The 14632-nt window shown below is 41.7% G+C and overlaps 2 protein-coding genes across 5 annotated transcripts in view; one reads left to right on the top strand and one right to left on the bottom strand.

The window, feature by feature from the left end:
• LOC139780034 (uncharacterized) overlaps positions 1-14632 on the top strand; it is a 200439-nt gene that overhangs the window by 52417 nt on the left and 133390 nt on the right. The gene's annotated exons all lie outside the window — the stretch shown is intronic.
• On the bottom strand, positions 3756-5401 carry LOC139780035 (uncharacterized). The gene has a single exon (XM_071718563.1). The coding sequence runs from the start codon at positions 4845-4847 to the stop codon at positions 3756-3758; it is 1092 nt and encodes a 363-aa protein (XP_071574664.1). The 5' UTR covers positions 4848-5401.

Raw genomic sequence — 14632 nt, 5'->3', positions numbered from 1 at the left:
TAAACACTTAAATACTTTTAAAGCGCGTCACTCACACACACACACACACACACACACACACACACACACACACACACACACACACACACACACACACACACACACACACACGGGGGGTGCAAGGGGGGGCCTTAGGCCTCCCCTCCCGCACTCACCTCCGCCGGTAGCAGCGTGGACCTCGCTTTATAACTTAAAGTACATGCAAGTTATGCAGAACGCGTTGTAGACGTTTCTCAAATGCACACATCGCGTTGTGGATAATAAAAACGACCACACACCGAAAAAATATTTCATTTCGGTCTTTGGATGATCAGCACCGTCCACAACGCGTTGTGGATGTTTTTTTCGCTCACTGAGCGATTTCGGTGTTTGGGCGTAACACATATATGTATAGCATTGTCGATTGAGGGATTTCGCGTTTTGACTGTAAGAGAAACACGTTAGACCGCGAATTTACTAAAGCAGTCGGTTAATTCTAGTTTTAACTAAATTTTTTCAGTTAGAACGCGAATATACTAAAGCACTCGGTCAATTCTAGTTTTGACTAAATTATTTCAGTTAGAACGCGAATTGCCGAGCTGGCTTAGTTAAAACTAGAATTTACCAGTAAATTCGGGTTTTGACGGATTTCGGGTTTTAACTGTAACATATACATAATGAATTAGACAGTGCTCGTAATTAATTAGTGTTTATTGTGTGTATTAATTTTACAGCGGATACATTCTACGCATAATACGAAAGAAAGCATCAATTCTTTCGTTGAAAGTGTATTTTTTTTTAAAACAAATTCCGCCAAGTAGTGAATGTAATGTTCTTCCACAATGCCAAATCGAGGTATTGCTCCGTGGGAAAGACGTCCGTGGGAAAACCAAGTGCCAGCTAAAGCACTTTTCCCAAACGTACAAACAACTCGTCGCTTTTTCTTCTTGCAGTGTTCGACATAATACGTGTTTCGACATTTGAAATTTAACGATTCATCATCAAAATCGAGTTTTATAATATTATTACATTTTGGACACGTAATGCGATCGCGAATAACTCCTTTTTCGCACAAAAACCTAATCAAGGGTGCGTAGTCGTATTTTAAATGTAGAAAATCACGTAGAAACATGATTGCCTTTCAGCGTCTACACCAAAACTAAATATGGCGGAAGATTGTATTTCTTGAAAAGACTGTGTTTATGTTCTGTGTTTACACTTTTCACGCGAGACGAGTTGTCACGGGTTCGTGGCGTGCTTTACGAACTCGTTTATATATATACATAGTGAAACATTATATATTCTCTATTAATGTCCTGAATACATATATTTTATGTCATCTAGTAATACATAAAATGGGTCTCCTCCAATTCTTTTTATTGTATATCGCCCCCCTGCGGTCACATGGATTCGTGGCGTGCTTTACGAGCTCGTTTAAGTAGAGGTGGTATTAAACAAAATAAGTTAGTCGATCATCTATGTGAAAAGAATTGGAGGAGACCCATTTTATGTATTACTAGATGACATAAAATATGTGTATTCAGGAAATTAATAGAGAATATATAATGTTTCATTATGTATATATACATATAAACGAGCTTGTAAAGCACGCCACGAACCCATGTGGCACCTCGTTTCGCGTGGAAAGTGTATGCGTAAACTATTTCGACATATATATTAGTCATTTATGCCTTTCAATACTCAAAATAGCTGCTATATTTTCCAAACTTTTTTTGTTAATAACTTTTTAACGAATAACGACCGCCGGCTAAAACCTTCTGAAGGTCACTCAGGAGGGTGACCTTGACAACATATGTCAAGGTCAAGGCCATTGGCGAGTGCGGTATTAATATGCATAATTACCGTATAATGTTGCGAGGAGCTTGTCCTGTCGCTTACCGGGTGGTTTATCTCGCGTTGGACAGAACGGTAGGTCAGTGTGCGCGTCGTGAAGATATTGTGGATACTCCAAGTCGACTTCGAGAATGTAGCCTATTGAAGAATCCAACGCGACATCCATAACATTAAAATCGGTTACGTCTTTGATCCAATGAAAATCTGCGTAAGGCAATGGTTGACACATTGCCCAGCCGTACAAGTTGTTCACATCGAAATACATCAGGTACGACGACGGTTTTGATGGATCGTACGACTGGATGCTTGTTATTGGCTCGCGCGTATCTGTTTGAACACTGACTCAAACCGCCGCGTATACCACGTTCGATAAACATGACCATGTCAATGTCGGTAAGCAGTTCGAAATTGACACGCGTACACTGAGAAAAAAAGCTGTTGCTTCAATTTAAGTGCTATCACGGGGTGCCAAAAACATAAGTAGTTTATTCAATTGTATTATTATTAGACCCAATATCTGGATTATTAAACCAATAATTTAATTATTGGTTTAATAATAATTCAAATATTGAGTCTAATAATAATACAATTGTATAAACTACTTATGTTTTTGGCACCCCGTGATAGCACTTAAATTGAAGCAACAGCTTTTTTCTCAGTGTATGCTTCAACATAGCGTCCCACGTAAAACCCGGTAGAGTGTAATAATACGCGGGATCGAGTCCATAACTCGCGACGCAGCTATCGCGAAAATTTTTAAAGATATCAGCCAACAGCAAGACATCGGTTTTGAGATATAAATCGCTGTAGTCATCGAGCGTTCGAATGGAGAACCGCTACCAGACGTTGACGGCGTGCGCGTAATCGCTCTCGGATACGGTGTCACCTGTCAATGAACTGTAAAACGAGTCGCGCGGTGGTAGACACGAGTCCTCCAACTTTTCGACGCAGTCAATGTACTCGTACGGAAATATACCTTTTCGTGTCAGCAAATCAAAATTTTCTGCAGATAATTTACAAAATTCGCGTTGCAATGTTCGCAGTTTATCCTTGCTGAGAAAAGATGCCAATTTGTCGAGACTAGCGGTGAGAAACTTGTATGAATCGATAAATCGCAATTTGATGCAAGTTTTCTTATCTTTATCTTCGGTGCTTTTAACGATTTTCGTAAACGAAATGTATTTTTCTTTTGTGATTGGAAGCAGTTCTACATGTCTTTCGTACGCTGTAGCTATTTCCGTGATAATAAAATGCGCGTCGTAGCCCGATAAATTGTGGAAAACTATGGGAATGCAATGCGAATCTTTGTAATTTAAGTTGCAATTTGAATGCGCGGGACCTCTGTATCGACCGGTCAGATGACAATGATCGCGTACTCGCACGTCGTCTGGTTCGAACGGTTTTTCGCACACGTGACAATGCGTTGCGCTGTTAAACTTTTCCCACTCGTCTCGCGTGAAATCTGCCATGGGTACATTAGCGTACAAGATAGTCTTTACGTCATGTGCTAAATGTCTTAGCTCCTCGGCGAACCACGCGACGCAATCCTTATCGCGACGAAACTGATACATTGATAATGAGTTGTCGTACGAGCAACGCGCGTAGTATCCTATACTAAATACGCGAAGATATTGATACGTGTACGTGGACGTTTTCGGATCCGCTTCCATCTTCTCCAGGGTACATTCCAGGTCAGCGTATACGATAAACGGAACTCGTTCCTTCCTGTTATAATTCTTAAAGGTCAACCACTTGTCGTTATCACTCGGTAACTTGATCGCGCAGTAGTTCATCTCCCAACAGTCGACGGTGTGGGCTTCTAATTTCTCGCTCGTGTAGAATAGTGCAAACATCTGTAAATAATAAAATTTTTTATATATCTTTCACGTAAGAGTTATTTTTATTTTTATTAGGATGTATACTCACCGATCACAAAAGTATTTTTTGTTCCTATTCTTGTTCACTTGCGAGCTCACGAGGCGGGATAGGTTCTTGATCCACGCGAAATGTCCCATGTTGTCGTCATGCATGTACAGTAGATTTACATGTCTGTCCATCTTTCGGTCGGTGAGCCGTATTGGCAGGATTGCAAGTTCCTTGTGTTTCTCGATGCTGTACACGTTGATTGATATATCGTTGAGATTTTCAAACTTTTTAATTTGATTCAACGTCATTAGAAACTCAATGTCTTGGAGATTTAGCACCGACGTGTAATGAGGGTACGACGATTCCCGATGTGTGTGTTCTTCAGCTGGATGCAGAGCAGCCACCACTGACCATGCGAAACATGCATTGTCCATTAATTGCACGTTGATCACCGCTTTCTTCATTTTAATTTTTCGCGGTATTTCTACAAAACACCCCGCGTGCAATGGATTATATTTGTTTACGTTAACAGTCAAATTAAGTATGTGTGACAACGCCCACCCACTATCACGTTCCTGGAATTCCTCCAGCGATGTTAAGATGGGCTCGATAACGCGCAACACGTACCATTCTTGCAAATCGGACGTACGAAAGAGTTCACAGTTTCTCGTAGCGATATTTTTATTCGCGCGTTTGTCACCCGCAACAAATTCACCATTAAACATAGTGTTTATCTTTACATTGTCATGTCGTTGCATGACATTCCGCACACGATCGCGTACAATGTCTCTCGCATCTTTGAGAAATTGACGAGGTTCGATGTGTTTGGAATTTATTACCACACCAGTTAGTATACGACTTTCAAAAGCCGTATCTATCTCGCGCCATCTGAGTCCTGCCTCACTCGCACCGTATCCGGCACCCACATGCACGAAACGTTGACGTACCGAGTCTTTCAGACCTTCGAGTCGTGCGATGCAAGCGACCAACGACTGTTTGAGACCGATCGATAATCGTGGTCGTTTAATTCGGCTTTGTTCTTCCAACGATTCGATAAACTCGTTGCATCGTTGCTCCCACGCGGTAAATTCTTCCCTCGAATTTAATAGGGTGGATTGCTCCAACAACTCTTGCTCACTTTGCTCCATGTTATTACACGGCCCTCTTTCTAACACAATTTGTTGTACTCATGACTTCCAATTCTCAACTACTGAGCGTATTCCCCAGATTATTTATTTTATATTCTACTAATGATGCATCATTTGATTTCATATCTAATTTCACCATTATCTCATCCCTCATGATGGATTTTGCAGTTTTGCACACGTTCGATGAAGTCATCGCGAGACACGTCGCGACATGTTCTTAAAAACGATATCGCGCCATTAACTTATGCTAAACTATGCTAAAAAAGTGGACTCCGTTGCCATGCATAATCGCAGCAGTTGTACATTGATGCTAGCCGGAAAAAATGCAACAATTGCAGTTTTGCACGCACCATTAACTTATGCAAAATTGCAAAATTTGCAGTTTTGCACGTGTGCGATGAAACCATCGCGAGACACGTTGCGACATGTTCTTGAAAACGATATCACGCCATTAACTTATGCTAAAATATGCTAAAAAAGTGGACTCCGTTGCCATGCATAATCGCAGCAGTTGTACATTGACGCTAGCCGGAAAAAATGCAACAATTGCAGTTTTACACGTGTTTGATAAAATCATCGCGAGACGAGTCGCGATGTGTCCTTGAAAAAGATATCATTTTTGGTGTCATTGACTTATGCTGATTTAATCCGTATACCTGGAGCAGCCATACATGAAGAAGATATCATTTTTTGTGTCATTGACTTATGCTGATTTAATCCGTATACCTGCAGCAGCCATACATCGGCGCTATTTGCAAAATTTGCAGTTTTACACGCATCGATAAATGTAATGCGGCAAATATCTTGCGTGAGGTTTATGATCAAAATTCGATTATTGATTGCGAATTATTAGCCTACGCTTTAGATAGTATTGTGTATAATGCGCTACATGACAAATAAATGGGGGAAATGTGTATAAAACGGCCCCGCCGAGTAAAACGGCCTCCCCCTAGTTTCTCAGAAATACGCAGTGCTGCCGTCTGGCGACTCAGTAGGTTAGGTTGCTCACATGTCACAGACGTGCCTCGTGCATTTTGGCATCAATAACAAACTTCGTACGGACGCAAAACGCAATTTTGCGCAATTTTCCTACTTCCGTTACGTCTGATCTAAGGTAAGTCCAAGCTTTATTAAGTGTTCTTCTCTTTCCCATGCGATGTTCCTAGTCGCTTATATTTTTTTAAATATCTGTAGTGATCCTGTAAGCCGAATATTTTCAAAAATTTTTTATTTAAGGTTAAGTAAACATTTTGTTTAGACTTTGTTGATACAGTTGCAATTGTGGGTAAAACGGTCAAGCTGTAGTAAAAATAAAGAGAACGACGTCGAATGTCTTTTTTGTGGAGAAAATTTCATAAATTCAGTAAGTGGAGAGAAATGGGTTCAGTGCATCTTCTGTAGAAAATGGTTGCATGAGGAGTGCGCCAACACAGAAACAGAAAATGTTATCTGTGATTTTTGCAAGTAAAAAGTAAATATTTACCTATCAATTACGTCTAAATTTATTTTAAAGTAGGGTAGACCGGGGCACGTTGTCACACGGGGCACGTTGTCACATCGGCTTTATTTAAAAAACTAATAACCAGAGGGCAGCACCCGTCATTCCCAAAACGTGTTAGTGTATGCCCATCTTTGGTGTGTTTACAGTGTTGAGATTGCTCCAGCCGTGTTAACGTAAAATCAACTTGAAAGTTTTTTGCGACCGTAAGTAAAATTTTATTGTCTAATATTCAACGTACTGGACATGAAGCTTATGTTTTTTCAGAATAGACCTTTATATTATCTTCAAGTATGTACTTTTACCTACCGCGTGCAATACCTAACCTTATGAATATCTCAAACGTGTCGGCCATGAGGCTGTTTGGAGTAAAAAAATGCCCTCGGGGCACGTTGTCACGAATTTTAATGTCATAGGCGCAATTGGGATATGGTGCGTTCCTACAAACGGAAAACTGCGAGAGCCGCAGTAGTCGATCTAGAAGTAATTCGTCTTGCTGTTAACGATCAATAAGTTGCGCATTCGAGTGGAATTCTTGTATTTAAATTAAGACGAAAACTTCGTGCTTTTTGTACTTTTTTGAAATAAAATAAATGTTTCTGTGAAGGATTTTACTTTTTTACATTGCAGCGCACTATAATATATTGATATTTACGTTGAATACAGTTTGGATAACATTTTGTATGCAATTACATTTGATGTGACAACGTGCCCCGGTCACGGGGCACGTTGTCACAAGCGACCTATCGTTATTTATTGTTATGTAACAACTGTAGAGTAACAATCACACAAAATTCGATACTGTCCAATTGAAGCTGAAGGTTCACTCGAAATTTTGGCATATCACAGTACTCTCAAATATTTAATGTAAAAAATACAAAAAATATTGAAAAAAATGTGTGACAACGTGTCCCCGGTCAAATGTGTGCCCCGGTCTACCCTAAGCCTACCTTTTTGTAGTTTAGATCACAATATATAAAATAAGTATATCACAAAGACATAAAATAGAAATAAAATTATATACCGGGGCCGTTTTACCCATAGGGTGTGGGTAAAACGGCCAAAATGCATGTCTGCAGTTTTTTGTTTGCTACTAATTTTGAAAATTTAGGGGATGCTTATATTCAACTTTTTCAATTAACAAAGATGTCAATGAAAACTTCTGACGGTATTTTGAATCCAAATATGGTTTCCTTTAGAAGTAAAATCAATTTATTCCTTAAGGGGGCCGTTTTATACACACTTCCCCTGTATATAATATGGTAAAAAATTTAAATTATTTTTTCTCTTCGTTCACCGTTCCTCCTATTCCATGTCATTAGAACTATGCTGCGATATTGTCCTCAGGTTTATTTAAATAAATTAAAATTAATAAAAATTATCCGAAAAATAAAATACCACAATAAGAGAGAGAACGCGAACGAGAAGACGCGCGCAAGGAAAAGATAACGCAAACGGGGGACGGGAGCGAGAGAGAACGCGAGGGGAACGGGAGCGAGAGAGAGGCCGCGAACACGCCGTGTGACGTCACGCGGACCCCCCTTCACCGCGGACCGACGCGGCCGTTGCACGCGGACCCCCCTCCCCCGCGGTGCCCGAAAACGCGAACGCGGTTCCCCTCTCCCCGCGGCGCCCGAAAACGCGGACCGTCAACGCGGTTTTCCCCTTCTCCGCGGACCCCTCTACGCGGATCGTACTCCCCTCTTCCCGCGGGCCCCTCTACACGGATTCCCCTTCCTCCGCGGACCCCTTCTACGCGGATCGTATGCGATACCCCCCACTCTCCCCGCGGACCCCTCTACGCGGATCCCCCCTCTCCCCGCGGGCCCCTTGCCATCGGGCATGGAGTACCCCGCGCCGCGGACCCTCCCTGCCCCCTTCTCCCTCGGAGCTCCCGGCCTAGAATCCTCATATTTACCCTACTTAATACTATCGCTTTCGGTCTCGACCCGTGCCGTTGCCTTTATTTTTATTATAACTAAATTCTGTGCACGTTTAGTCTCAACACGAAATCACCATGCCGATGGAAACCACCACCGAGCCGCAGAGCGACGAGATCTTGAAACTCCGTCAAGAAGAGAACAATATAACTATCTCAGGCGTGAATCCTTCAGTAATTCGGATCGCTGTTAGATCCCGGAGAGGAGGAGAGCGAGCGCAGCGCAATTGGCACACACAAAATAATACGAACAATAAAGATAATATATTTCATAAAGATAAGGTGTATGACAAGTCGTTTCTCGGATATCAATAATACCGTAACGACTCCCGTAATAATCACAATCTCGTAACGCATTCCGCAACAAATAACACCGCAACGAATAATGTCTGATACTACAATTAATAACGCGAATGATATCTCGCCATTACACGACGATACCTCGCTCATAAATACCAACATGACTAGGCGAAGAATATCTCCCGAATACCGCGACGATATCCCGTCAATAGTCCCGTAATAACTACGCGAATGATATCTCGCAATCACGCGACGATACCTTGCGAAGTTCTCAATACCGAACGCGAAAGATGCCTCGCACATTACGCAAACGACATCTCGCCAATAAAGACACGATTACGCGAAACGCATTTCGCCATTTCACGACAATCCTACGTCCGAACACAACCGAGTTCCACAATAATTACTTTACTACACGGCGATTTGATTCCGCTTCGTGGGACGGTAATACACAAGAAACGATTCTACGATTATCCGATCCCGCATCAAGGGACGGTAAACACAAAACGTGGCTCTAAATTATACACAAAAAGAACGATTACGCGGTGACTGTCGGCCGCGTGCGAGTCTCCGAGATGGGCGATCACGTTTGACTCTCGGCCGGGCCCTCCATCAGTATTTCTTTCGGTAATTAATTAACGGTACTCATGCTTGACGCGGCACTGCGCGACTCCCGGAAGGGCCTCGGCCTCGAGAAAGATCTTACTTGCTTACAACGGTGCTCGAGCAGTGGCCTTACAAAAGATCCTCGGATCCTCGGCAGCCAGTGTTCCTCAGGATGACGTCTCAGGACGAAAGCTCGCACGATAGTGTCGCTCCTCTTGCCTGGCGGGACCACGCTGGGCCCGCGCGCCCGCGCGCCTGCGCGCCGTGCTTGCAAGCCCTCTTTGCCGATCGGCCCTACGCGAGCGCTGGGTCCGATCCGAGCGCCTTCCGTTCCTGTCGGCGCCCCTCGCGTCTGCTCCGCCTGCCGGCGGTATCTTTAAAAGCTGCTGTAAGTCCGGCTGTTCAGGTCGCGACTTGACCGAAATCGACTGCCCGGCTGAACGGGCCGTGGCCACGTCGATCGGTATATAAAATACCCCGTGAAGGCGGTAGGGTCGTTTCACACTTTTGGCGTGGACCTCGTCGGGGCGTCCCCCTGCTCGGGTGCTCCATTTCTGGGCCCTCCTTTGGCGCAATCGGGCTGGCGCAATCGGCGCTCGCCCTGCGAGACGCTCCAAGCGGTATCGGCAATGGGCCCGAGCGTGACTTGCCCGTCGGCCAACTCCTCCGCAGGACGCCTCCGGATGTTCCTTCTGTAAATCCCGCGGGGCGACCTAAGTCGCCTATTAACTTGAAACTTAGGATCGGATTTGAATGCGACAATGTTCATAAAACGGAAGAGAAAGGAGATGAATTGAACTGAAGAAATGAACCGGAGGGAAGAGAATTTGATCTAAGAGATAAACCGGGGCGAAGAGGTGAACTGTCTGAAGAGCTGAACTATCTGAAGAGAGCGAGCCTCGTGATGTCGCGATTTATATAGGAAAGTTCAAGGGATGGAAGGGGTGAATTTTGTTGTGGGATGTGTCTGGTTTCCGTTTAGAGGATTTTAGTTAATGGGATGTTTCCACCTGGGATGTAAGTTTGAGTTTTCGCCCATCTATTGACGAGCTGGGTATAGTTATCTATTTTTTCGGCTGTCCATTGGCGAGTTTTGTTGTAAAGCCCCCACCGTCTTATTTTGGGGGCTCAAACTATCGGTTCTTCCAGTGACTCATCTATTTTTTTTATTATCCCCGGTTTCTCTTTTATTAGGGCTTTGGGTCCTTGGTTTATCTCGCGACCCTGTTTTTGTGTTAACAGACAACGCATAGTCCTATATTTTTATTTCCGTTACGTGCTTATAACGGTTACAGAATTTACAGAAACGCACGTCCCAGACTCCGTTTTTATCTGTCGAGACAGTTTGTTCAATATAATAATATTTTTTGTTAAGCTTTTCTTGAATTGGCCTCCTTGGCGCGTCGTGTCGCCAGGTTTATAGTCATAGATCAGACAAAGTTGATAAAAACGTAGTCGTATATGTCTTGTTTGTTTAGATTTCGTCATCTGGAAGTTTCCTCTTGATTTCTCGATCTCGTTTAGTCACGTAAGCAAACATGAAGAAAAAAATAGGAAGTAGCGATAGGAAAATTTGAAACGTCGAGATCATAGCTTACTTACCGATGGATAACCGTTAGTGCTCGGTTACTTATTTTAATCTTAAAGACTGTTCTAGATTTTTAAGAAATTTCCGCGAAAAAGAGAAATCGTGGAATCCACGGGACATAACAAATATTATATGGCCATATATGACCATATATGATTATATACCCGGGAAAAAATACCTCTTATTTGTTCATATTAGTAGATATATAATTATATATGGTCATATAAGAAATGGAAATATAATCTTGAACAATATTATATGGCTGTATATGAAAATATATGATTATATATTCCATAAAACCTCTTTAAGTATAACCTTATATAGCCATTGTTTCGTGCTCGACCGGATTTAGATTTAGAGGAGCACGATTAATGCCGGAACCACTCAGAAAGAGTGCGAAACGAGGGGAGGGCCGCGGATGAGAGAACGACTAGTTGCACAGAGAGCTCTTAAATTTCACGGACACTGTCGTGGCTCGAATCGCTCTTGAGGCGTCAGGAGTCTGCCGCAAACGCGCGCGAGACGGAGATCTTGCCGAGCATCGACTTGATGCCCTGACGACGGAAATCTTGCGGTAGAGGAAATCTTGTTCGCGAAGCAGACTCTGGTCGCGTACGCGACACGATGACAGAGATTCCGTGCGAGCTCCTTGGATTAATCACTCGTGGAGAATACCGTCTCTCTCGACACTCACGCACTTGGATGATTGGGCGGCGATGCCGCGCACGAATCGATTGAGAATCTTTGCGTTAAGCCGAGAGAACTTGCTTCTGATACGTGCAAAACGAGTCTGATCGTTCTCTGTCGCCGGGAGGGTACTCGAGGGACGGAAACGAAGGCGAGATCCGGAACGCGGCGCTCTCTGATTGATCCGACGATTGACGGAGTTGCGCTGTGGGCACAATTTTCGCGAACAAAGACACTGCGCGTGTCAGGAGTTGCGCCGTGCTCCGACTCTCGACAATGCCGGCCTGCGCGCACCTGTACGTGGGGCGGCATCGACGCGTGATCGACCACGCGGGACGGCGTGATCGACAACCCCGTGCGGATCGAATCCGTGCCACGAGACTGACAGCAGGCACGTAGCAGTCAGCCTCGCGACCCGATTACAGAGAGAATATGTTCGATCCTTAACAGCCATATATATATGGTTTTATATGCTTGTATATTATCATGTCTGATCATGTAAAAGTATATTTACAGTATATAAGGTTAAAGATAATCATATATGAACATACTCGGATCTATCCATAAGTTTGTATAACTGTTATAAATGTTCTTCTAGTATATTATTTTATTTGACAATCAAATTAATATGAGATATTATTTCTAGTTTCAGTTTACACAATTGCGTTTTAAGTCCGACAAAGTCCATATCGGCACGCAGTTTAAAAAATTAAAAAATGTATTTAATAATAATTGATATGGTGAAATATTATTAAGCACCAAAATCCGCTTCGACCGAAAACGGCACTTTTCTTGCTTGTGTTATTTTAAGTTTTCTTTTTTCTCTAATTTTGCATAAGATAGGTATTTAAATTTTTTAATTGACATTAATTTTTATTAAATATTTTCGTAAACAGTGAAATTACTTGTAATAATTCGTTAAAAAAACGTATATAATATATATTATAGTTCTTATAAATAAATATATTAATCGTATTATTTTGCAAACATTTCTTATAATTTAAACTGTGATAAGATTGTAAATAATTGGAATGTATTGTGACTATAAGTAGATTTATTGATACTTGAATTCGTAAAGAGAAAAAGATTGTACTCCGGAAGCGATACGACAACGTGGCTTAACCAAAGAGAACTTATCCGGGAAAGAAAGATTATATGGAGGAGTAAAAACCACAGTGGTATAAGTCAAATTTTTAAAAATATTTTCTTGTGTGCATAGATGCAATTTATATATTGTACAGATTGCATCTATGCATACGAGAAAATATTTCTAAAAATTTGACTTACACCACTGTGGTTTTCACCCCTCCATATATAATTATATATAAATATATATGATTATATATAATGCAATTATATATGAATTTTGTCTCTATATCAGTGCTCGGAATTAGATGCTCTTTTCGGGCCGATTCTCGAGGCGACGCCTCCTATCCCCCCACTACCGCTCGCGGCTCGCCGGCCGAGCTGCCGATCACGCGCGTGACGCTGTGTCTCAGGAGCGTCCCTATGTAGAAATACGTTGGGATCGTACCTTCCGCCAAATCATCTCTAAAATTTATATACACAATATAGTTATAATATATTAGATATGTTAAAGTAATATACATTTTTGTGACAGTAATATGTAATAATTACAATTTGGCGATAGCTTTCCACATCACCCGTGAGATACTATTGTTGATGCGTTTTTTTTTAAGTGGTTTCCCCAGTAGGCCTATTCCACTAAAAGATAATGAGGATAATGAAATATGTGGCTTGGCAGGAAAGCAAAACTTTATATATTATATAAAAGATATTATATAAAGTGAAAAATAATCAGAAGACATTAAAACAACCAATTTGTAAGAAATTTTATTTTGATCTTCTGGGTCGTTTGCACGATTCTACTAGGGATGGTATATCCACACAGATTTTAGAAGAACTAGCTCGCATCAGCGACGACAATGATGCATCGCTCAAAGAGGAACGTTTTTCTGTTTTTATGAATTTCATTTTGGAGAAAGAGCATTCGCATAAATATGTGGACCCAAACATGGAGAAAATTTTAAGACCGAAAATTCTAAGACGTGGATAACACGATGCATCTAAAATTTTGAAGAATTCGACCCCTTTTTCTAATCGTGCCTTTAGAGAAAGATCACATCGCAAATCGCAAAGTTCTGCCTGAAATTCTAGGCTTTGTTCCTCGATTTGCACAGTGAGAGGATTCTCAAAAAGTAATAAATCTTTTCTTAGCGTCTCGAAATCACTGAAACGCGAATGAAATTGATTTATTAGCTCTAATAAATCATTCGCGTTTCAGTGATTTCGAGACGCTAAGAAAAGATTTATTACTTTTTGAGAATCCTCTCACTGTGCAAATCGAGGAACAAAGCCTAGAATTTCAGGCAGAACTTTGCGATTTGCGATGTAATCTTTCTCTAAAGGCACGATTAGAAAAAGGGGTCGAATTCTTCAAAATTTTAGATGCATCGTGTTATCCACGTCTTAGAATTTTCGGTCTTAAAATTTTCTCCATGTTTGGGTCCACATATTTATGCGAATGCTCTTTCTCCAAAATGAAATTCATAAAAACAGAAAAACGTTCCTCTTTGAGCGATGCATCATTGTCGTCGCTGATGCGAGCTAGTTCTTCTAAAATCTGTGTGGATATACCATCCCTAGTAGAATCGTGCAAACGACCCAGAAGATCAAAATAAAATTTCTTACAAATTGGTTGTTTTAATGTCTTCTGATTATTTTTCACTTTATATAATATCTTTTATATAATATATAAAGTTTTGCTTTCCTGCCAAGCCACATATTTCATTATCCTCATTATCTTTTAGTGGAATAGGCCTACTGGGGAAACCACTTAAAAAAAAACGCATCAACAATAGTATCTCACGGGTGATGTGGAAAGCTATCGCCAAATTGTAATTATTACATATTACTGTCACAAAAATGTATATTACTTTAACATATCTAATATATTATAACTATATTGTGTATATAAATTTTAGAGATGATTTGGCGGAAGGTACGATCCCAACGTATTTCTACATAGGGACGCTCCTGAGACACAGCGTCACGCGCGCGATCGGCAGCTCGGCCGGCGAGCCGCGAGCGGTAGTGGGGGGATAGGAGGCGTCGCCTCGAGAATCGGCCCGAAAAGAGCATCTAAT

Source organism: Temnothorax nylanderi, unplaced genomic scaffold (assembly GCF_030848795.1).
Source record: "Temnothorax nylanderi isolate EJ_2023f unplaced genomic scaffold, tnyl_v1.0 TNYL_tig0258_pilon, whole genome shotgun sequence".
NCBI lineage: Eukaryota > Metazoa > Arthropoda > Insecta > Hymenoptera > Formicidae > Temnothorax > Temnothorax nylanderi.
Note: the sequence above shows the minus strand (reverse complement) of the source record. Positions and strands in the feature narration are given on the sequence as shown.